Source organism: Pyrus communis, chromosome 6 (genome assembly GCF_041283825.1).
Source record: "Pyrus communis isolate YQ-2024b chromosome 6, ASM4128382v1, whole genome shotgun sequence".
Classification (NCBI taxonomy): domain Eukaryota; kingdom Viridiplantae; phylum Streptophyta; class Magnoliopsida; order Rosales; family Rosaceae; genus Pyrus; species Pyrus communis.
This window is the reverse complement of record NC_142570.1, coordinates 8,913,650-8,938,584: the sequence shown is the minus strand read 5'-3', so window position 1 is coordinate 8,938,584 and position 24,935 is coordinate 8,913,650. Positions and strand designations below refer to the sequence as shown.

Below are 24,935 nucleotides of genomic sequence, written 5' to 3'. Positions count from 1 at the left end.
TATCATTTGTCCAACACTGAGAAGATTCTCTTCAAGTCCGGGCACAAGCATCACTTCTTGTATATGTTTTCTTCCCAATTTAGTCTTTATCACCAAAGTTACCTTTCGTGCTACCTGAACAATTTCCCCAGTCCCCATCTTCACTTTAGAAATCAAATTTCTCTGAATATTGACCAATAGCCTCTCATCACCTGTCATGTGGTTACCACAACCACTATCAATGTACCATGAGTTGTTTACTTTCACATATGTCACCACATTACAAGCATAGAACAAGGATCCTTTTTCTCCTATTTACCTTGCATAATTAACATTTTGCATTGCCTTATTCTCATGACAATCCTTCACAGCATGACCTGGTTTACAACAACCTTACCCTCATACCAACACTTCCCATAATGAAACATGTCCCACCATTTGCAATCTCCCTGAGTGTTATTCTGCCTCTAAGTGTAATTAGGCATGTGATCCCAATTTCTTTGAGCATTGGTTTGTTTATGGACAAAGTTAGGCTTGTGATCCCAACCTTTCCCTATTGGCTTCCAATTCTTTTGAAATTTTTGATTTCTAAAGGATCCACCACTTTTAGGACCCTTAGTTGCAACATTTAAAGTTGCAAATACTCTCTCAGTGGAGGTTTGAGCATGCAAATCAAGCCTCTGCTCAAGTCTCTTGAGTGAAGCAACAACTTCTTGGACCTCAAGGGTTTCGAGATCTCTAGAGTGCTCAATCACATAACAAATTGCATCATATGTTTTTGGAAGACTAATTAGTAATTTCTGCACAATTCTCTCCCTAGATAGTTATTCTCCATAACTTCTCATTTGATTAGTGATATCAAATAATCTAGTGAGATACACAGATAAAGATTCATTATCCTTCATACGAGTATACTCAAAATCTCTACGTAACCCTTGCCATTTTACACTTCTTACTTGTTTATCTCCTTGGAATTCACTCTTCAGGACATCCCAAACTCATTTGGACATTTCTTCATTCACGATTTTGGGGAAGATCTGATCCGAGACAACTCCCTGGATTATCCCAAGCGCTCGAGGATCTCTCATCAAGGTTTCATTGAATGGCACCTCCTCCATCGTCTCCTTCTTCGTCTCATCAACCACAGTCTTCTTATCCTTCAGATCTGGAGGTTCAAACCCATTCTCGACCAACTCCTAGAGACCATACAATTTTAGTATAGTCGTCATGCGAATCCTCCAAAACTCGTTGTTCTCTCCATTGAAAACAGGAGCTCTAAGCTCAGCAGTGCTTGATCCAGCCATGTTAGACTTGGATTCAAGAAATCACAGTTTCCAGATTCGATTTGACCTCAAAACGCAACTCAATCGCACTCACAGATTTCATGCCCAGTTTAGATGATGAAACCTGGCTCTGAGGCCATGTTAGTGTTTGTGTGTATTGGATATGCTTCAATGGAGACTTGATACAAATCTGAAAATACCAGAGGATTTGCAAAGAATGATGATGGAATTAATTTATGGAATTCCTCACTCAAAGCATGAGTGGTTTGTTACCATTATACATGGAAGAGGAAAGGAGATCATTCACTCATCAAACTGAAATACAATCTCAACCCTTAATTGCTATCATCCTATGAGATGATGCCACTTGTCTTAATCTATCACTTAAGCTAGATACAAGAGAGAGCTGCCACATGGACTATGATCCAACGGCCTAGATTTAAACTGAAAACAACTATTAAAATAAAGCATTTGAATTGTTTCTTTGGCTCCAAGTTTCGGTTGAAGGGTTACACACCAACAGACATTCCCGTCAATAAAGCGAAAAAATTTTGTCAGCCACAAGGAAGAGCAAAAAACAAGTGTGTCGTAATATCACAAAACCCATTACAGTTTTAGACCCTTGGAATAACGGGCTGATTGTGAGGACTGACCTTAATACAAAGGATGGGATATGGTTCAGAAAATTTCTGGAGCGCCCCGAAAACCAGCCTCATCGTATAGATGCTTGGCATTTGAGGAAGACGTGCGCAATTTTAATACCTGTAGCTGTCGAGAAGGATGCTAGGAGTGATATTCCTGAAATTGACAGGAAGAAATACCAGGTCCCTGGTAATATGACCCTTGGAGAATTCATCTTATTCATTAGGGTCAGTATCAGGATCAGCAAGAAAAAGCCGATATTTGTCTCTTTCAAGAACACTAAACCTCCTGTTGGTGCTTTTTTTTTTATGAAATCGATGAGGAAAATAAGGGTGAAGATGGATTTCTTCACATTACCTACAGTGGGGAAGAGAATGTTTGTGGATCAAATCAAGAGCAAGAACACGGGGATGAAATCTCAATCGAGAAGGAAGCCGCAAACAATCCACATGCAACACCAGCAGGAATTCCACTGAAGCAGAACATAATTCTCGTGAAATCTGCATGCAAGGAGGATTGATAGTATTCCCGACAACAATTCCATTGAACCTGCCATGGGTGCCTGGTTATCTGCAATCAATGAGAGAAATAAGGATAAGTCGTATTTCTTCACATCAGTCGGAAAGGAGGAGAATGTTTGCGAATCATCCAAGGAAGAGCGAGAATGCATCAAGTTGAAGTACTTAGTTTTATGAAATGCATTGGGACTGTAATATCTGTGTGTAATAATGTTATCAGTTAGAAATGAGTTGGGGGCTCAATTACATCTGTATCCCTTGAAACTCAACCCGAGTTAGAGCAACTGCGTTTGTATTTAACTCTAAACTCTATTCCGACCCTAACTTTTTCCATGTATTATAAATGTCACACCCCGATCTTGAAATACATCTAGAATCAACACATGACATGACATCAAGTCGTATTGGGACAATCACGTAAAACTAGCTAGATTTCGTGCTTCATAAAATACAAACAGAAAGAACCTAATCAACAAACCAATAGCCTCACAATGCGAAGTACCAAAAACAATCAATGATTTAACAACATAGCATCCACCCATTATTTTACTACATATATATAATCAGGGTAACCGTTGTCAACTATATACTTTGTTCTGTGTAGCTGACTAGGCATATGAAACATAAATGCATATAACTTCAAATTCTCTGTATCTTCTGTTATATTTCAAAGTCTTCCTAGGTCTTTCTCTACTTCTTGTATTATGCGCCTCCATCTCATTGTTTGCATCTTTTGACCGGAGCATTTGTAGGTCTTCGGTTCCCGTGTCCAAACCATCTTAACCGATTGTTTGTCATCTTTACCCAAGAAAAACATTCTTGCAATCAAACATAATCCTCGCATCATCACTCGTCCAATAAATTTTTTCCAAAAAGGATTCTTAATAAAAGTCATTGTTTATATAACTTGCTAATTACACATTGAAGCAGAACCGACTAATTCAAGCCTTACCATCAAATGAAGCAGACTGCACACATCTCATAAGTTTCAAACATTACAAGGGAAGAGTCTTTCTTTAAGTAGGACGTGGAAATGTGAAAAACAACTAAACCACATAATGAGCTTGTTCATCTGATCGTGCCGGAAGCAATAGCATCACATAGGACATCCTCCCTTCTTTCCATTTCTTTCCTCGTCTACTTTCCTTTTCTTTTTGCCCCGCTGTTCATCCTCAACCTCCAAATCTAATACCCTCTTCATGACGCCTTTCTCAGGACTTGTCGAAAAGGATTGCATCGGAGATACCTCAAGTTGCACGTCCTCCCTCAATTGCACTGCAGAGCATGGACTTCCTTGATTGAGCTTTTCTTTGAGTTCTCGATTTTCCTTGATCGGCTCCATTTTTTCTTTCTTTAGGTTTTTCACCGCTTCCCTTTCCGCTCCAAGAGTTTCTTCCAGCATTTTCACCAACCTCTTCAGAGAATCAAACAATGATTTCTTTTCAGAAGTTAAGACCTCATTTTCCTCTTTCAGCTTTCTCTTTTCCTTCTTTTCTTCTTTTAGTTTCCTCTTCAACTTTTTTGTTTTTTCCTTCTTACTCTCCAACTTTTCAGTTAGCCTACTCACTTTTCCTTGATCAGCACTTGCATTCTGAATCACTCTCCAAACATCTTCTGATCTTTCTTCCAAGTCCTCATTGTCATTTAACCTTTTTGAAATAGGGGGTTCGCGGACGAATTTCATCTTTCTCTTTCGAGCTCGGAGATGATCTTCCAATTCGCCCACTGTATCACCAGTCACATTTTCCCATTCTTCTCGTTCTTCTCGTCCATTGGTTATAATAGCTTCTTCGCGTGCTTTTTCATTTTCTCCTAGTTTCTTCCTCTCCTTGTCCTTCTTAAAGCTCAACTGCACAGTTGAATTATCCAAACAAATACGATATCAGCATCTGCAAGCAATACCTAGCAATAGAGTATTCGCATTTGTACACCAATTACAACTACCCTCAGTACCCCGTACTATATAACAGTTAGTATGCAAATGCTAACATAAAGTAGGAAAATTTACAGAAGACTTACCCCAATGTCTGCGACATGTACTTGTTTAAGTTTCAAGTGCAGTTCCTGCATGCTCCATTTTACGAGAGCTGGTTTCTGTCCCTCCCTTCCCTTGATTGGTTGTATGAGGTTAGTTCTCTCACACAACCAAAGCTGTTAGCATGAAAGTAAAAAACGATCACGATCACATATGAAGGCAATCTTGCATTAGGAAGATCTAATACGTAAGAGTACATCAATTACCATTATGGCAACCACGCACCCAGGAACAGAATATGGCTTGAACCGCCCGGTCCTTTTTTCCAATCCCTGGTGCAGAACGTCAGCCACAGCTTTCGCCCATGAATATCTTGAAATACTTTCTAAATCCTCACAATACTTGACTAAATTCCATGAAGTAACTTGGCCCGAGTTACATAACAAAAAGGTTATGCATAATTCTATCAAAATCAGGCGTACAACATCCTCTACGTCTGTTTCTCTTTTCCCTTCTATTGCTTCGTCCAAGGCTTTATCCACCAATGTTTTATACACTCTTTTGGCGTTAAAATATCTTTCGACAAAATCTGATTTGTAACTCCTTGATCCCTTTAACTTCAATTCTTCACCTTCTTGTGGAAGTCCCAAAATTTCTGCCATGTCTTCTGTCGTCAACGATGCAGATGTGCTACCAAACTGAAAACTCATTGTTCTTGAGTTGTAGCACTTGATAATGTCGCGGACATCACTCTCCGATTTCTTGCATTGATCTTCCGATATCACACCGCTGTAAAACGCGGATATTAATGGCCAAAAAGGAGTCTGTCGAAGCAACTCCAAGTGCCGTTCAGTTAAGTGTCCCTTAATTCGCTGCATTGTACTAAAAAACGACAGCATATTACATCGGTATTGTACATATTCTTCTCCTCTCCCCCACCTCAAATTTTCCATCTTGTTCTTCCCCATCTTCCTTTTTATCTGCTTCTGTATGCTCCTTCTGTAACCTAAACATATATATACACACACAAATATATGTATATATATATATATATAGAAACAAGATTTACAAGAAGATTAAAATGCAAACGTTTAAAATTCCCTAATCCGAATTACCTGAAATTCTCAGAGCGTTATTTCCTTTAACCGGAGCAGAGCTACCTTCACCGCTATCATTGTTAGCAGCGGTATCACCACCGATTGCTGCCAACCGATCGCTCCTTCTTCTCTGGATGCTGTTACTCAAACCCTTCTTCCTCAATGTCTTACCGCCCTTCTCCAGCCGCGAAATGCGGCGCTCCAGCTCCTCGTTCTGCGTCCGGAGCTCCAAAATTACCTCTCTGCCCTCGCCGCCGTTCTCTTCGCTCACCGCCTCTGCCTTGATCGGTGAGAGCTTGAGCCTGAGCTCCTCCTCTGCTCTGAGCTTCTCGAGCCGCTCGAACTCGTGCTTCTCGTCGAGCAGCGCGTTCTCGTACCTCTGCTTCTCGATTTCTCGCCTCAGTTTCGCTTCCCTCGCCGATAATGCCTGTTCGACTCGGCCGAAATCCTTCGGCCGAGACGCCGCTCTCAGCGCCGAAAACAGGTCCGAGACGGTCGGATTTTCGGTTTCGGCTTCGTCGTCGTGGCCTTCAGAAGGAGGGGTGAGTTGTGTCCCGAACACCATTTGCAGGGACGCGAATCCGTGACGACCGAGTCGATTTCCGGAACGGGAGGGAAACTTTGAGTTTCGGATGAAGTGGAGAAGAAAGCGACAGTTTTTTAACCGAAAAAGATGAAAGCGATCCTGCTCCCTGTGGCAAGTGTCAGGAGTGTACTTCTGAGTAAACAAAGATGTCGCCACATATTGTTAGAACGCAGGATCGTGCGGTCATGGTTAATTCCATTCTATAACTTTTTCTAGAAAATAATAACACACTCCTATTCTCGTTCAACATTCAATATTATTGTTTTATATTTGCGAGATTCATAATTTTTCACTTATATGTTTCAATTCAATCATTTTTATCATTACCGTTTGAAATTGCTAAAGCCTTTGTTAGTGCGTTCAGGTGGCATAATGTATTGTTATCTGGATTAAAATTAAATTAATTACAAAAAATGTTTAAAGAATTACCATACCTTCACCGCCCTTATCCTCTGCTTAGACCTGACATTTTAGTATTTGGGTAAATGCTTAATGGGTCGGGTCATTAGTAGGTAATTGTTGAATCCCTAATCTTATTAAATAACGAGTCATTTTGAGTGAACTTGCGAAACTGATTATCACCCTTTAGCACACATGAGGACGTTTTGTGTAACTTCATAAATACATAATAAAAGAAAACCCTCGTTGACTCTCTTTGCCTCGCACTGTCGCACAACGCACACACTCTGCCGTTTACACTCTAGTCTTTTTTTTTTTTTTGTTAAACTAGATAATATTAATCCGGGCAAAGCCTGGAACGACGTCGAATCAAGCTCGAAAGCATCACGGCTTGAAATCTCCTTGAATTTGATAATAACTCCGTCGTCATATCTGATTAGATACAAAAATCAAGGAGCAATCAGAAAGTGTAAGAATCTAAATTAATTGAGCTCAATTCGTTGCAGATTTACAAAACTAATCGACATCATAAAACATAACGATTCGATACATATCTAGATAAGAAAAACGAACCGAAATCATATACGAACATGTAATACTGAATCAAACATTGAACAACACCAAATCGAGTTGGCCAAACAAGCTATTCAATTCAATAACGGCTTAAAATTTTAACAACATAAAACCACCATTAGCAGGCATATGGTGAAACGATGAACGAGAATTCGATATAAACTATCCAAACAGATATCAAAATTGGGTTTGGGTGTTAAAGGGTGAAACATATGACCTATTAGCTTAACGGGCTAGTTGGGTGACCCGCTAGCTTAACGGGTTAGGTGTAAGTGATACATTATCGTAACGGGTCTTACAGGTCTACCTCTACCCATCACTCCGACTGCAAATTACCCTGACTATCCAACCTTTTCCTCGAGAATTCAACATCTTCCCAATGAGTATGTGCAAAGGCAAAAAGTATATGAAAGCCCTCTCTTTCTATCTAAATCTTTTCTCCTCTCTCTTTGTCTCTCATGTCATGCTCCAATTCAAATTTAATATTATAAGTTGCTCATCAATTCAATTTCATTACTAGATTTTTTAGGATGGGGGCTATTGCTTGGTTGAATGGGTGGGACTTGGTGAATTTTTTGCTCTATATTATTGCTGCAGGACAATATTCATGGCATGAAAAGTTGAATAAGTCTTCTTCAAGAGATCATATTCAGTCAAGTCCTTATTACATAACTTGAGAACTGATTAGATTCGATAAACTTCATAATTGTATTCATTCACAGACTTCAAGTCTTGGAAGTGTAAGTGATGCTAGTTGTGTCTTGCTTTAGGCAAGAAGATATGTTTGTGGTGATCGAAATGCTTTGTCAGGACGAGTCAAAGAGTGTGTGGATCATCTTTAGCAAGGTATTAGGTCTACAATCCATCGTGCATATGCCGTTTAATGAATACCATGGTGGTCATTTCATTAGCTTCGTCAACTGGTTCATTCGTAGCCTCTTCAATGTTGGCTCTGAGACTTTTGGAGGTGAGATCGAGCTTCACATATTGGACCCACTTCAGGTAGTTTCTTCTAGAAAGCTAAAGTCGAGTTTGTTCAAGTTCGACATGTCGTTGCAATGGAGAGAACAAGATTGTAGTTCTTCTTATGGAAAATTAAATATCCACAGACATAAAGTAGAAAATTTAGCTTCTATAGACATGTTCTGGTTTAATTTACGTGAAAAAAATCATGTTTCATGGGTGTATGTTTTGTATGATTGTGAGGAGAAAGAAGAGTTATAAACCTATGGAATAACATGCTTGAAAAATATTCTAAAAAATGATGATTGGTCACGTGGTATGTTTCGCATAAAAGAAAAATGAGCTTTGGTCAGTTTTGTGCTGATATCACCACCACTCAACGTAGCGAAAGAATGAATAGTTCTCTAAAGAGGTTTTCCAATTGCAAACATGATTTGCACATTTTTTTACTATTTTCAAAGACTAGTTGAGGATTGTTGTTATGAAGAATTAAAGGCCGACTTTAAAGCAAATCAAAGTTCTTTTGCATTGTCATTTTCCGTTGATATATTGAAGCATGCAATGTTAGATTCCACATCGCCCAGGGGAGTGGATCCTCTATTCTTTATATGTATATTTCCATCTCTACCTAACACGAGGCCTTTTGGAAGCTCACTGGCTTTGGAGTTCATTGGAACTCCATAGTTAAGCGAGTTCGTACGAAAGCAATCCCAGGATGGGTGACCCACTAGGAAGTTCTCGTGTGAGTTCCCATAAACAAAACCGTGAGTGCATGGTCGAGGCCCAAAGCGGACAATATCGTGCTACGATGGAGTCGAGCTAGGATGTGGTGAAGGCCCAGGCCGGGATGTAACAATTTGGTATCAAAGCCAATCCCCTGCCGGAAGTGTGCCAACGAGGATGTCGGGCCCCTAAGGGGGTGGATTGTAACATCTTACATCGACCAACAGAGAGGGAGTGATGTGCCTTACATGTACATGCCCACCTCCATATAGCATGAGGCTTTTTAGGAACTCACTGGCTTCAGATTCCATCTGAACTCCAAAGTTAAGCGAGTTCAGACGAGAGCAATCCTAGGATGGGTAACCCACTGGGAAGTTCAGTGTGAGTTCCCAGAAACAAAACCGTAAAGGCATAATTAGGGCCCAAAACAGACAATATCGTGCCACGGTGGAGTCGAGCCCGGGATGTGGTGAGGGCCAGGGCCGGGGATGTGACAATTTGGTATTTGAGCCAATCCCTGGCCGGAAGTGTGCCAACGAAGACGTCAGGCCCCTAAGGGGGGTGGATTATTAGATCCCACATCGCCCAGGGGAATGGATCCTCTATGCCTTATATGTATATTTCCATCTTTACCTAGCACGAGGCCTTTTGGGAGCTCACTGGCTTTAGAGTTCATTGGAACTTTGAAGTTAAGCGAGTTCGCATGAAGGCAATCCTAGGATGGGTGACCCACTGGGAAGTTCTCGTGTGAGTTCTCAGAAACAAAACCGTGAGGGCGTGGTTGGGGTCCAAAGCGGACAATATCGTGCTACAATGGAGTCGAGCCCAGGATGTGGTGGGGGCCCGGGCCGGGATGTGACACGCAGTTAGTGTTACAAACTAACAATGTTCACTGTATTTCAGAATGAGCTATGTAAAGCTCATGATTATGCGTTGAACTTCTTAGGCAAAAGTGGTACAGTGAGAAAACATTACTTATAGCTTCCTGGTGGTAATAATTTAACCACAAGTTTCATTTTGTCTATGTATTTTTCAAAGATGATAATATTTTGTAGACGCATGGTAGAGTTTGAATGAGTGAAACTATATGGATTTCAAAATCAGGATTTCACTTAATTATCATGGTCTTGTGATATTTGTAAGATTATTAATGCAATTTCATGACTTTTTTCTCATGTATCCAATTTCATTGCTACCAGAGCTGTTGGCATTTTCATTTATTTTCTTGTTGTGAAGGTGAAGTTTTCTATGTTTTAATTTGGTTGAATATCAAAGAACTGCGAACTTTAAAATTATGTACTTCATAGGTCAAAGTTTCCCATGCCTTGTAACAAAATACAACAATCACATCTTGACCATACAAAGTTATCACTGGGAATCTTGAAAATTTGAGATATTCACATCTTGTTCTCCTAACAATTTGTGTTTGTTCAAAATTGCATCCGCTCTCCCATCTGATAATGTTATGCACCAATAGGGCGAGCCATCTCAAAATCCCATCAACAATGTTCTTCCAATCATGCACAAGAGGCGCAACATAAATGACCATACTTAAATGGTCCATAACTTCCTTGTCAACTAGAGAAAGCCCCCATAATAGAAAAAGAAGCATAAATCCATAGCTTCCTATGACTGAAACCGCATCGTCTGTTCCACCACACTTTTATTGAAATTGAACATCCGTTTATACTCTAATAAAACCGTGCACCACTAACCGTTCCACCACACTTCGATTGATTGAACACCCTTTTTGCTCGATTAAATCGTGCACACATTGGTGGTTTCGATGAACTTTTCGTGGTGTTCTGTGTGCTTGTATTCTACTTGGTTATTTGCTGAAGGAGAGTCAATGGATAAATGACTCCATCACAACCCTTGTAATTGTGGGTAAGCTTTGGTTGTTCTATGTGTGCTCAAATCTTTGTGCATGGCTTTTTGGCTCCATGGTTTAGTGTTTGGACATAGAGACTGAGAATTTTGGAAGCTAAAGTGAGCAAAAAAGAGAGTCGCGACAGAGGGATATTTTTGAAGAGTCTAAGCGTCGTTTGTTTTTTGCAAATTTTTTTTTTCCAAAATTTTAGGAGATAATAGAGGTCTAGGGATAATATAAAGATTAACAGAGTTAAGATTAGTAAGTGAGTAAACATGCGTCGCATTTTTAGGGAGGCCACAAAGATGCAACATTACTTTTTGGATGCATAAAAGATTTGAAACTAGAAAAAATATTCTCATATTACTTTGGGAACCCCCACATGAATTAAAAGTTGGCCTATTAAAGAGAATAGCTTGCACAATGGAGCTAAAACGCGCCTACATATAATATTTTTTTAAAAACAATAGCGTTAGTAAGTTAAATGTTTTTTTATTTTTTTGAATAAAGTGAATTAAATTGTTAAAGGTAAGAAGAGAGGGAGATTCGTGAGAATCAAACCCGCACCATGTACATATACATTATAACTTTCCATCATTACATTAAAGCGTTATCTGCAAATAAAAAAGTTACAATCTAATCATTTTGCAAAAATAGTTAATGTATTAAAGCAGGAGCAACATCATGGCAAACTTGTATCTTTCCGAAGATTTTTTTGTGTCCCCTTAATTTTAATTCAACGAACATACAATTTCATTATACTAGGAGAATTTGCTTCTCGAATGGAAGACTCTAAATTTTAAAGATGAAGATGGACATTTAACATCCTAAAGTTTTACAATTTTTTTTTTTCTTAAAAAAGGGGACAATTGGTGGTTGTGGATGCAAATTTCCGCCTTCTTCTTCTTGGACGAAAATGCACCTACAAAAAAATTAACACCTAAGATCAAGGCCAAGAGCCTCACGCGCCCACGATTAATGGGGGGCTTTGGCCGAAGAATCTCTGATGCCAAAGTTAGAATTTGAGGGAAAAGTGTTTAGAGAAATTTAGAGAATTTTAGAAAAGAATTGGACTTAGATTTTTGGAGATATGATGGGCTATATATATGGGTGTGGCTACCCCTATTAGGAGAATTGGGATCGGCCACATATGGTTGATTTGTGGGATTGATTGTAAGATATTATGTGAAATAATATCTTGCATTAATTTGGTAATTAATCCGAATTTGAAAAGAATAATTGGGAGTTACTTTGTGGGTAAGGATTTGATGAGGAGTGATAAGAGTGTTTTAAAAGAATACCATTTTGATCACATTTGACCTCGATTGAGCTGTTATTGTCCGTTGCATGCGCGTGGGAATTCCGGTGTGCCTTAAGGGTAATTTTGTCTTTTTCACCCAAAAGTCCACGTGTCACCTTCATAATTTCCTTGATTATTTTTGGCTCCGTAAATGTCCCCACACTTGTTCGGCTGCTCGCAAGAAATGGCAACAAGTGTAGAGATATTCCTTTGCTTTAGGAAACATAACATTGTTTCTTATTTTGATGTAGATTCCCACATTAGTTGGAAATTAGATCTTTCTAGGAAAGGAAAATAAATCACTTCAGAGAACAATTTATTCTACCCTACAAGAGAGAGAAAGCTAGAGGATATTTGTTCCCCCTCCCCTAGCAATCTTCTACACTTGCCCGTGCAAAGGATCTTCTTTCGTTGCTTTTTTCGTCTCCTCCACGCCACACTCGGGTAAGAAAAAAATTAATTTTCCTTGTCTTCTTCTTCGATAGTGTTGTCACGGGGCAGTCGTCGGGGCGGTGTGGCATATTGGTTGGCAAGGGCCAAGAGTCGGCTCGGCATGGGCCAATAAGTGTTGTGGCAGGGACCACTACTTGGGCTGCTTAGCCTGGCTAGAGCCAAGGGCAGCTGTGCAGCTGGGGTCGCGGATTGAGGCGCTAGGGCGCAGTGCTAGTTAAGCCATATGGCTCATGTCATTTGGGCTCTTGGACCTGACGCGTGCCAGGTCGACAATTGAGAAAAATGAGGAGGTCGTGTGCCCCATAAGCTGCTGAAATGCTAGGCATGTAAGTCTCCTGCTTACTGGTCTGAGAGAAAAAATGAGGAAAAAGCTAGTATGGGTTGAGCTCTTCCACTGAGTACCGTGAATGACGTTGGCTGCTTAGTCTTCTTCGCTGAGAAAAATGTGGGCTGCTTCCTAGAGATAGGATAAAGAGGATCAAGGTAGATGCATTGGCTTGTCTGATTGTTATCGTGGGGCTTACTATGAATGAAGGTGGAAAGAAGAGATTTTCCCAGCCTGCTCAAAAGACGCCGGTTAAGAAAAAATCGAAGACTTTCTCCACTGCTTAGAGGGTCTGCTGCTGCTGCCGAGAGGTCTGTGATTAACTTGAGCTTGTGGCTCCTACCATGCCGAAAATGGCTAGTACAATTGCTGATAAGATTGCTTAGCATAGAGGTTTTGTCATGCCCCTAGTGCCGAAATTTGTACCAAGATGTCCGTTGTAAGCTAAGTTTGGTTCACATTTGGAGAGGCTTATTACTATAAAGAGCGATAAGGTGGATTTTGCTGCTAAAGTGGCACCAAGGCCTATTCCCCTTGCTATTGAGATTGATTCGCCTACTAAGAAAGTGGAGACTACTCGCGTGGGCAGTTGTGAAAAATCCACCAAGCTTGTTTCTGGGGAGGCTGCTAAGATTTGTGCTTTTTTGAAACCAGTTTGCTTAAAGACATGGACGCGTGTGCCAAGCTTATTAATGGCATTAAAGGGGTTGTTTGCCCAAATTCCGTCGCGAAGTATATAACCGAGTATAAAATGACGACTTTGCTTGCTATGATGCAGAAAATGACGATTTTGGTAGCTGAGTCTATGCTTCTTAACCAATAGGATACCAAGGCTACCAAAAAGGTGGCAAAGACTATGGTAGTTGAAGCCAATTCCTCTGCCAAGAAGATTAAGAGGTTGGAATCTGAGCTCGTCGCTTTGAAAGGATTTAATATCTCTCCACCCCATTTTTATGCAACTTGAGACCGCAGCTCGCCAAGAGATCGTTGATTTGAAAACTAGGCTTGATGCGATCCAAGTTAAGTATGAAAATGCAGAAAATGAGATTGGATGTCAACTACCTTAGATTCAAGTAATCCATTTCAAGAAGATCATCAATAGGCTTAAACCCCAAGTGTTGGAACTCCAAGGTGCATTGAAGATCAACGAAGTCTGAAGAATGAAATAAATGAGCTGCAACACATCCGTGTTGATCTGCTCAAGGAGAACGAGTAGTTGAAGGGTGAGAATGGTGGGCTCGAAGCTTTGCTTGTTCAGAGTCAGGCCGATTTCTACAAGCTGGGTTATGTATATCATCTATTTGGTAGTCCATCTAACTTTGAGTTTGCTGGGAAAGACTTTGAGACCTTTTCTATTTCTCTGGAAGACTTGTTTGCCTTTACTTTTGAGCTTTCCATTGGTAAAGTAGTCAGAGAAGTTGGTGCCCTTGCTGGGGCAGCCAAGGGTGAAACGCTGAATGATACCATTGCTGAGAACGTTTCGGTTGCTGAATGTGTGGCAACCGAGTAGTTGTGGGATGTCCAAGTTGCTGAAGAGTAGTCTTCTAGGTAGCCTTTAGGATTTTCTTTGTTTTCCTTGTTGCTTTTTGTTTTGCTTGAACTCATTCAGCCTTTACTAGCTGTTTATCAAATTTGCTAGAAAATTTAATAAACTTGCTTCCTTTGCTTTTCTTTATCTTCATTTCTTTTGTTCACTCCCCACTTTTGACCTTTAGACTAGCGATAGATGTGCTATTTTTCAATAAACAAACAGGCCCATGAAGCCTATGCAGTCGTAGGTGTTGGTATAGAACTTTTGCAAAGTTGTTAGCCATAGGGTCGATAGCTGGACACCTTACTTACAGAAGCAGACTAGTTCGCGTGACCACTTGGCTATTAACCTTGGCTTTCTTCAATCATTTGAGCTGTGTGGCCTGCATCACAACATACTAAAGATTTTTGGGTTATGAAATTTGCTAACCTTTCGTATCAAAGTACATGGTTGTATGGAATTTCGTAAGCAAAGGTCCTAGAAAACTCCTTGCTTTTTATGTAACCAATTATGTGGGTTTTGTAGCAAGTATTAACACTTTAGGAATTAGTGTAGATCTAAATGATCATTCCGCGTTTGGCAGAGGTGAAGTTTATCAACTGCGTAGTATGTCAGCAGTGGATAAAGCTTCATATATGCACGCTAACCTTTCACAAAAATGTGCGGTTATATAAGTTTATTGAGGCTTACTGCTCGAAGGGCAAGCCGTAGGTAGTCTTCTGAAATCGAAGGCTACATTAGTGCACTCAGTAGTAACTTTAGGGTTCCAAGGCAACTGTTCATAGGGCGTACTGCGTAATGTGCCTCCTTCGTCTTTGAGGCCCGGTTCCCCACGGATTAGGCCAAGAAACACAAAATCCTTCAATTAGCTAGACCTTGAAAAAGACCATTGTGGCTACTTCTAGGAATCCCAACGCAAGCCATTGTGCACCTACTTATACCAGGGTAGCCTGACTCATCCACGTCTGGATATTCAGAGTGTAAAGTTTATCCTCCCGCATTGGAAAGCAAACCCATGTGGGTGTTGGGGAATTGGTTTACCCTCTCGCACTGGAGAACAATTAGTTTATCCTTTCGCATTAGAGAGCGGATCCAGATGGGAGCCTTGTCCCAAAGTGCATGCTTCTCTACCAAAGCGAAAAAGTCTACCAGAATTAGATCTTCCTTCATGATCAATTTTTCGAACAGTGGGTGGTTTGCTAGAAGTCTTTTTTGGAAGGTTGCTCTAGCTATCAAATCGTTGCATCCAACTATCTTTGCCTTCTCTGCTTTTTAACCTCTTCAGATAGTTGTGAAGCGACTCCTTTGAGTTCTTGACGTTGAATAAGTGGTCAAACTTCTTCTTGATCGAGCAATAGGATGAATATTCTTTGGTGAAAACCAAAGAAAGTTCGTTGAAACTCCGGATGGATTATGGCGGCAGGGTGTAGAACTAATATTACTCCTCGCCTTGTAGAGTGATGGCGAATATCTTGCACATGAGATCGTCGTTGTTTTGATAAATGATCATTGCGCTTTGGTAGTGATTCAAGTGTCTCTCCAGGTCTCCATCTCCTTTGAAGGATGTGAAATGTGGCATGCTAAACTTGAGCGAAGGCTTTGTCTGCTCGATCTTGTCCGTGAAGGGTGACTTGCTCATGTTGGTCATATCTCATTGTAGGGCCTCATTAGTGACATCGTTGCGTTGGAAATCACACAATCGCTTAGTTAAGAGCTTCTCTACTTCTTCCTGAATTTACCTTTGGTAAGGTAGTGGAGCTCTTGGTTGTCCCCGTTCTTGACCTGCTAGTCTAGGCTGTTTTTCTATATGCTTAGATCGTCTACACCACGGCGCGGTGCATGTGGTACATCCCTAGCAGGCAAGTGAGTTCTTCGCAAGCTTCTGGTTGAACTTGAGCTGGATTGAGTGATTAGGTCTCTTCGTCCTTCATGCTGCCTACTCCAATATGAGGTGGTGGATGCTCCTTGTAGGTCTAGCCACAAATAAACACTTCGCCTGGAAGGTTATTCATGTTGATTATCAGAGTGTGGACCCAACAGTGAGTGTATGCTTGCTCGTGGGCCTAACTGAGAGTGCACGCTCCTCCACGTGCTAAGACGAGAGTATACGTTATCTCGGGGGCCTAGTTGGGAGTGTACACTGCCGGGACGCTCAATTCGTGGCTGGTCCAGTGGTTACTTGCCGGGATACTGCTGGAGAGGTTCTTCGTCTGCCTATGTCCTACTCCTGGACACCTTGTCAGGGGCACGTTGCATCTCGGTGCATTGCAGGAGCTGATTCACCAAGGTCGTCTGATGTGCGAGGGTGCTCGTCAACTCTATAACTTGTTGAGACAAGTGTTGTTCTCCATTTAGGTTGGAAGAGCTTGGACGAAATGCGTCTCCTTGAGTAGTGGAAGTGTGGTAGACTCCGAATGAGAGATTTGAGTTGGGAAATGTCAAATCTACGGAGAAATAGGGTGAAAATGCCCCATGTTCAATTTTCAGCCTTGAAATTTGAAGCGGGGACGGTTGAACCGATTTTGGACCGGTTTGGGCTGCTTGGGACACCACGATGGTGGGCTGCTCCATGTGCGGCATGCGTGGGAGTTAGGCCTGGGCTCGATGTGCATTGGGCTCATGTCGGGTCATGGCTTAGGTCGACTCATCCTAGGCTTGGGCCCTTGAAGCTTGAAGTGGGACGGCTTGGGCCATCTGGTCATTAGCTCAGCCTTGGAGTGGATTGGGCTTGTGATGGCCTTGGGCCCGCAAGGCTTGGCCTGTTGCTCCTACAGTGGCTACCTGATTATGGGTTTGTTCAACTTGGGCCAAGCTGGGTTCCTTTGTGGCGCAAGCCTGGGCTCGACGCTACAAGGTGGCATAGGCCTGGGCTTGAGGCTGCAAGGTGACTTATTCACCGTGGGTGTGGGCCACGCCGAGGGTTGCCACGATGGTGGCTACCGTGGTGGCTGTTATGGTGGTACCCCCGTGGGGGTGGTGCCGTTCCATTCATTGCCTTGTTAAGCCTCGTAGATTGTCGTGGTCCAAATTCTTGAATGTTGGAATTTTCATTCGTCATGGTTTCCGAATATTTTGTCATTGTACTTTACTTTTTTGTTTATTCAAAGAATTAAAAAAAAAAAATTGAAGAAATAAGAACGTACGAAAAATCTACGAATGAACAAAAAATTAGAAACCTTAAATGCGAGAGTCTTCTACGAGAGTGTGAATAAAGACTCTCAATGAAAGTACCAATTTGTGGATGCAAATTTCCACCTTCTTCCTCTTGGACAAAAATACACCTGCAAAACAATTAACACCTAAGATCAAAGCCTAGATCTTCACGAGTCCACAATGAATGGGGGGGGGGGGGGGGAATGGGGGGGGCTTTAGCCGAAGAATCACTGATATTAAAGTTAGAATTTGAGGGAAAAATGTTTAGAAATTTTTAGAAGAGAATTAAACTGAGGTTTTTTTGAGAAATGATGGACTATATATAGGGGTGTGGTCAGCGCTATTAGGAGAATTGAGACCGGCCACATATGGTTGATTTGTGGGATTGATTGCAAGATATTATGTGAAATAATATCTGGTAATTAATTTGGTAATTAATCCCAATTTGAAAGAAATAATTGGGAGTTATCTTGTAGGTGATGATTTGATGATGAATGATGAGAAGGTTTTAAAAGAATATCATTGTGATCACCTTTGACCTTGATTGAGCAGTTATTGTCCGTTGCATGTGCATGAAAATTTCGGTGTGTCTTAAGAGTAATTTTGTCCTTTTACCCAAAATTTCACATGTCACCTCTATAATTTTCTTGATTATTTTTTGTTCCACAATAATAAAACATGGTTAATCTATACATTCCAGAAACCGGAAAGACTCGCAAAGAAAAGTTTCACTGGAGCAAAATTGTTCGCCATCTTGAAATATTTCAACGAAAATGTCGTCGTCGTAAAAGTTTCACTTGCATCTTTAATTTGCTCTTAAGTACGCTATAAAAATACGTATTTCTAGAAACCCGAATTATATTTGGATTCGGAAGGACCCGGCCCAAGTAATAACCCCAACACAAACACCCACGAAATTTTATGCGCGCATCTTTTCCAATCCCCATCGTCTCCTCCACGAGCACCCCTTTCCCTCTATTTCCCAAACCCTAAATTCCCAATTCCTCTAATTTCAAAACCCTAACAGCCCTTCCCTCTCATTTCTCCGGCGACCCCGCGTTCTGCAACTGCTAGATTTCTCTTCCGAATTCCAGGTAAAAACTTAAATCTGTGATTAAATTCTCTGATTCCAGTTTGTTCTAAATTATCAAGTTTCAGTTAATTCGATTAAATTTCATGTTAAAACTTTGAAATTACTTCTGTAATTGGAATTAACAAAGTTCACGTTTCGTTTTTGAGATTTGGAATAACTTTCTGGAGTTCAAAATTTGAAAAGCATTGAGAATTGCTAGAATTTGACTGGGTTGTACTGTTTTCCAGGCGAAAAAACCCTAGCCATGGCCTCCTACAAGGACGCAGACCCTTCCCTAGGGTTCCTAACCCGAAAGGACACTGAGGTCAAACTCCCACGACCCACTAGGGTTAAGAACAAAACCCCAGCCCCCGTCCAAATCACTGCAGAGCAAATTCTTCGGGAGGCACGTGAGCGTCAGGAGGCTGAAATTCGACCTCCCAAACAGAAGATAACTGATCCCACTGAGCTTGCTGATTACCGTCTCCGTAAGCGCAAAGAATTCGAGGACCTAATCCGGCGTGTGAGGTGGAATGTCAGCGTCTGGATCAAGTATGCCCAGTGGGAAGAGTCCCAGAAGGACTTCAAGCGTGCTCGCTCGGTTTGGGAGCGTGCCCTTGAGGTCGATTATCGAAACCACACCCTGTGGCTCAAGTATGCGGAGGTGGAGATGAAGAACAAGTTCATTAACCATGCAAGAAATGTGTGGGACCGTGCTGTTACGCTCTTGCCTAGAGTTGACCAGCTCTGGTACAAGTACATTCACATGGAAGAGATTATAGGGAATGTGGCTGGTGCTCGACAGATATATGAGAGGTGGATGAATTGGATGCCGGACCAGCAAGGCTGGCTCTCCTTTATCAAGTTTGAACTTCGCTATAATGAAGTGGAGCGTGCTAGAGCGATTTTTGAGCGGTTTGTACAATGTCATCCAAAAGTTGGTGCTTGGATTCGGTTTGCCAAGTTTGAGATGAAGAATGGTGAGGTTGCAAGGGCAAGAAATGTATATGAGAGAGCAGTGGAGATTCTAGCTGATGATGAGGAGGCTGAGCAGTTATTTGTGGCTTTCGCTGAATTCGAAGAACGGTGCAAAGAAACTGATCGAGCAAGGTGTATTTATAAGTTTGCACTTGATCATATACCCAAAGGAAGGGCCGATGACTTATATAAGAAGTTTGTGGGTTTCGAGAAGCAGTATGGAGATAGGCAAGGGATTGAAGATGCAATTGTGGGAAAGAGGAGGTTTCAGTATGAAGATGAGGTTAGGAAGAACCCTCGTAATTATGATGCGTGGTTTGATTATATAAGGCTAGAAGAGAGTGCAGGGAATAAGGATAGAATTAGAGAAGTTTACGAGCGAGCAATTGCTAATGTTCCTCCGGCTCCGGAGAAGCGATATTGGCAACGATACATTTATTTATGGTATGTGGTAAATGTACTAAGCCTTGGTTAGTTAGCGACTGTGCGAATGCTTTGACTTTAATGTGGCTTGATTTGTTTGAATAATATGTTGCTGATTGTTTGTTTCTTTTGCAATGTTAGGATTAACTATGCACTCTACGAGGAGCTTGATGCTGAAGACATGGAACGTACTCGAGATGTGTATAGGTAAGTGTCATTTTGTTAAGCTATGTTTTGTTGATGTACCTGAAGATTGTTTTGTTCTTGACATATTTTTCTTTTAACTACTATTCAGGTCAATATTGATATGTAAATACTTATGTATAAAATTGGAAATAAATCTTGTTCATCTTTCTCGGTACATGAATTGCTCCAGTACACTGGGACTGAAAAAAGGTTTAACTGGATGTATATGAGGATAAGCTTGAAAACTATTACCCAAAGAACCTAATTTTTTTCTTTTGGGTGAAAAGAAAACTAATGTTTTATTTGAACAATATGGGTATGAAGTTATATTTTTGGTGTTCTTATATTATATGTACCATTTTAGTTTATCATGACAGTGGACTGATGAGCTTTCGGCTTTTTTTGTAGTAAATCATGATTTGTTGTAGTAGTGTTTTAGACATCTCTTTGTTGCACCAACTAATTTGATGGCTTACACTTTGGAGATTTTGCAATGCATATTGCGGTTATTTGGTGAAAATATTCATGCAAATTAAAACAAGGATTCACAGTATAAGTTTACATTTGTTACCTTTGACATAGTTAGCATGTGGACACATCCTAAATACTTTGAACAGATTTCTCAATAACTAGAAATTCTTCCAGGGAGTGCCTTAATTTGATTCCTCACCAGAAATTTTCGTTTGCAAAAATGTGGCTTCTTGCTGCCCAGTTTGAGATACGGCAGCTGAATCTCAAGGGTGCACGACAGATCCTCGGCAATGCAATAGGAAAGGCACCCAAAGATAAGGTAATGTATATTTAGCAAATACACATACTCATTTTACAAAGTTCATTTAACAAGTCAAAATGTATAGCTAGTATTCATAATATGCTTCCTTAAAACAGATATTTAAGAAGTATATTGAGATTGAGCTGAACCTTGGGAATATGGATCGATGTCGGAAGTTGTATGAAAAGTATCTGGAGTGGTCCCCAGAAAACTGTTATGCGTGGACCAAGTATGCAGAGTTAGAGCAATCTTTATGTGAGACAGAACGAACCAGGTCGCTTTTTGAACTTGCCATTGCCCAGCCATCACTTGACATGCCTGAGTTGTTGTGGAAGGTAAGACACAGGAACATCCTTTTTCTAATACAACTTTTATTGTTTGAATTTTGATAGTTTCTTATGGAATATAGTTAACCTTTTCTGCACTTTTGTACTCTTCAGTGATGTTTCATTACATCTGGTATAATACCATAGATTTTAGTTGCACCAGTGCCATGCATAGTTATAATTCTTGACTCTTAAAACTTGAATTTGAACAAATAGCAGAAGCAACACTGTGCAACGCACCTATTATTCTCTGTTGTATCAAAGTGTTTTTCATTGTATATCCTTTCTACTGATTGATTTATCACTAAAGCTAGTTTTGATATGGAGAACATCTTCCTAGCTACTCAGTATACCAACAGCAATTCTTTCTAGAAAATCTATGACAAATATATTTGTTGGCTACGGCTGATGTTCTTAATGTATGCACTACAGGTTCAAATGACAACATTGTATTTGTTACTAATTTGATTGATAATTTGATAACAGGCATTCATTGACTTTGAAATATCAGAGGGTGAATTTGAGAGAACTAGAGAACTTTACGAGAGACTCCTAGACCGGACTAAACACCTCAAGGTGTGGATCAGTTATGCGAAATTTGAGGCATCTGCTATGGTGCAAGATGGTGTGGATTCAGATATGTCCGAAGATCAAGCCCAGGATTATCTCCTTGAACAAAAGAAACAATGTCTTCTGCGTGCTCGAAGTAAGCAGTTGTTACTAGATAGAATAGTAATTGAGAGTTGTCTAATTTATATTCCTTTACAGTTGAGAATATCTAACCCTTGTGTTTTTTTTTTGGGCTTCACCAGGGGTTTTTGAGAAAGCTGTTAACTATTTTAGAACTTCAGCACCCGAGTTGAAGGAAGAAAGAGGTATGTTGCTGGAAGAATGGTTGAATATGGAGGCTAGCTTTGGAGACTTGGGTGATGTTAGCTTAGTCCAATCTAAGCTTCCAAAGAAACTGAAGAAGAGGAGGCCAATAATGACTGAAGACGGCCCTGCTGGGTATGTGATCAACTCGCTCGTTTTTTACATTCCTAAGTTTTTATATTCGTTTCTCATTTATAATTATATATTCATCTCGCTGTAGAGAATCTTTTAGTTACTGAAAAATGGAGCAGAGTTTTAGTTTTCTTGTGTTCAATTCCATATGGCGAGTTCATTTCGTTTTTCCATATGTCAACTGATCTGTGTTGGGACTTGGCAGGTATGAGGAGTACATTGATTACATGTTCCCAGAGGAAGCTCAGACGACAAATCTCAAGATATTGGAAGCTGCCTACAAGTGGAAGAGGCAAAAGGTGTCTTCCGATGAGGACTAGTAAGTTTTTGCATTTTGTAGTTTCGTGTACTGTGTAAATACAGAGAAAAAGCGTCGTACGCCGATTGCTGAGCAAAATGGTTGCTTGGCTGATGATCATCTTGATTTTGAGAAACCATGCTTGATGGTGATAGAGAGAATGTCTAACGAAACTCTTTTTACCGTACCAAAACCCTTGTACCAATTACCGTACCAAACTTTCAGTTTGGTAAAATCTATTATCACTACCATACCAAACTTTTGGTATACCGAAGTTTGGTATTGCCAAATAGTTCGGTGGCATGGTATGACAATGGTAATTGCCACTTTGTTTTGGGACAAAATCTGTTTTTGTTTTTTTTAACCTAATTCAAGGGTACACTTTATTTTTGTATCTTTATCTCATATATTGTAGCCTAAATTCATCTATTATTCATCATTCACAATTTACACACATAATAATTCAAATGGTGCATCAAGATTCATGATGAAAATTAAGCTTACAACCCATATAAAAGTTACAAACCAAAACAAATAGAAGTTAAGGTTTCAAACCGAATGAAGATTGGAACTAAACTTCAAAAAGTAAAATTCATTGATCAATTTTTCAAGTTTGAGATGTCGAAACTTTTGGAGGAGGTATTGAAGTTGTAGAAGATTGAGCTTGTGTCAAGTCTACATTACAAACTAAGAAAACATATTAGTAACAAGAAGAATTAAAGTTGAAAACCATTTAATAACTAATTTACTAAAAGAATTAAAGCATATCTTACTTGTTTTTACTTCCTCCATTTCTTTCTAAAATTGAATCATATCTTTTGTTGGTTCCTTGTAGAAGTTTACTTCATCAGTTCTAAGCTAATCACTAGTACACACTAGTGTCTCTACCATTTTAGGAGTCAAGGATGCCTTAAAAGGGTTCACAACCCTCCTCCTTAGGCTAAATGCATTTTCACTAGCAACGGTAGAAGTGGGGATTGCAAAGATATCCATGGCTATTTGTGAAAGAATTGAGAACTCTTTGTGTTTAATTTCCACTAACTCAAGAGATCAAAATCACCAACAACAATGCTAATATAAGTAGGGTTTTATTTTCAAATTATTGGAATATTATAAAATATATATTATAAATAATGTGTGTTATATAATTATATGTTATATTATATTTTCGATACGGTACGGTAATACCGTGGTAATGGTATCCATTACCAATATCGTATCATGAAATTTTGGTACAGTACAATACCGTACCATTACCGATTGGCACAAAAAATTCGGCACAAAATCGATATGACACTGTTGGCACGATAATTTGGCAAAAAAAATCTACCCCTAAATAATTCTCTTATTGATGTAACAAAAATTGTGTACCACTACAGTCTACCATTTATCTTTGTTGTGAGTGAGAGGTTTTAAGTTTGAATGTGATAAATAAAGAATTCGATATCATTTTGTTTTATCAAAATTTTAATTTATAAATCATTACGAGCTTGTTTGAAAGTGATTTTGAAACATCCAAAGAGATTTCAGAGTTTTCTCCTTTCCCATTCAGTTTGACATTTAAATAGAATGTGATTTTTATGGCCACATAATTATTACAGTAGGCATATAGACATTAAAAATTGGACATTAAAACTGAATTAAGTGAGGCTAATCACCCCAAATCTCCCATGTGTTACTTCTTTTTTTTTTTTTTTTTTTTTTTTTTTTTAAAGACAGATCAAATAGTGATTTCGTCACGGCAATTCACCTTTTCAGGGGTTAGGAAGACTCACAGAGGTAATCTTTTCCTGACCATCATTGTGTAATTCATTAGCATCAAGAATCGGACCGAGTACGTGCTTTATGGAATATAGACCTAAAATTTGTCATCAACCATTGAGTCATTCTATAACGATTAATCTCCCATGTGTTACACTCAGAATCACATGTTCCATGTCTACGTAATTGGCTACTAATTATAAACCTGGTCTATATCATTAATGATCATAAAAAAGTTGGGTATATAGGATACCTAAACTGCCAAACTGATAGATACCTCAGGTGCCCAAAGGTCAATACTCAAACTATTGACAATGATTCACACGATAAAACCATCAGGAAATACGGGTTTATAATATTCGACAATTTATAATTAAGAAATGTTATGAAGTTTAACAAAATAATGATGTTATTCATATTATTTATTTGTATCATTATTGTATACTATTGACATGTGAGATAGACATCCACGTCATTTAAATCAATCATAATTTTGATTCAATTAAAAAAAAATTAAAAAACCAAAAAAAACAAACGAAAAATCCTAAAACCCAGCAACGTGGACCTGGATTTCAAGTTGATCACTTTATCTGGCCGGCAATCAATCCCCGCCATGTTCTGTAAGACGGCGGGAAATACCGCACGTGGTAATTACAGAGCGAGTACCAAATTATGCCAAGTGTCAGCCTTTTTGGTCCCCAGTTAGCGCGAATCTCAGACGTTGATTTCCAATGGTTTCCGTTG

General features: G+C 39.8%; 2 protein-coding genes across 2 annotated transcripts; one reads left to right on the top strand and one right to left on the bottom strand.

Moving 5' to 3' along the window:
• Window positions 1–3,300: 3,300 nt before the first annotated feature.
• On the bottom strand, window positions 3,301–6,215 carry LOC137711510 (uncharacterized). The gene is made up of 4 exons (XM_068450749.2): window positions 5,513–6,215; window positions 4,664–5,403; window positions 4,442–4,573; window positions 3,301–4,271 (listed from the first exon to the last, which is right to left on the bottom strand). Exons 1-4 carry the CDS (start codon window positions 6,057–6,059, stop codon window positions 3,519–3,521), a joined length of 2,172 nt encoding a protein of 723 aa, XP_068306850.2. The 5' UTR covers window positions 6,060–6,215; the 3' UTR covers window positions 3,301–3,518.
• An 11,881-nt stretch (window positions 6,216–18,096) lies between these two features.
• LOC137710704 (uncharacterized) lies at window positions 18,097–22,824 on the top strand. Its single transcript, XM_068449807.2, has 8 exons — window positions 18,097–18,464; window positions 18,691–19,864; window positions 19,985–20,050; window positions 20,675–20,819; window positions 20,918–21,136; window positions 21,614–21,833; window positions 21,940–22,135; window positions 22,338–22,824. Exons 2-8 carry the CDS (start codon window positions 18,708–18,710, stop codon window positions 22,450–22,452), a joined length of 2,118 nt encoding a protein of 705 aa, XP_068305908.2. The 5' UTR covers window positions 18,097–18,464; window positions 18,691–18,707; the 3' UTR covers window positions 22,453–22,824.
• Window positions 22,825–24,935: the final 2,111 nt, after the last annotated feature.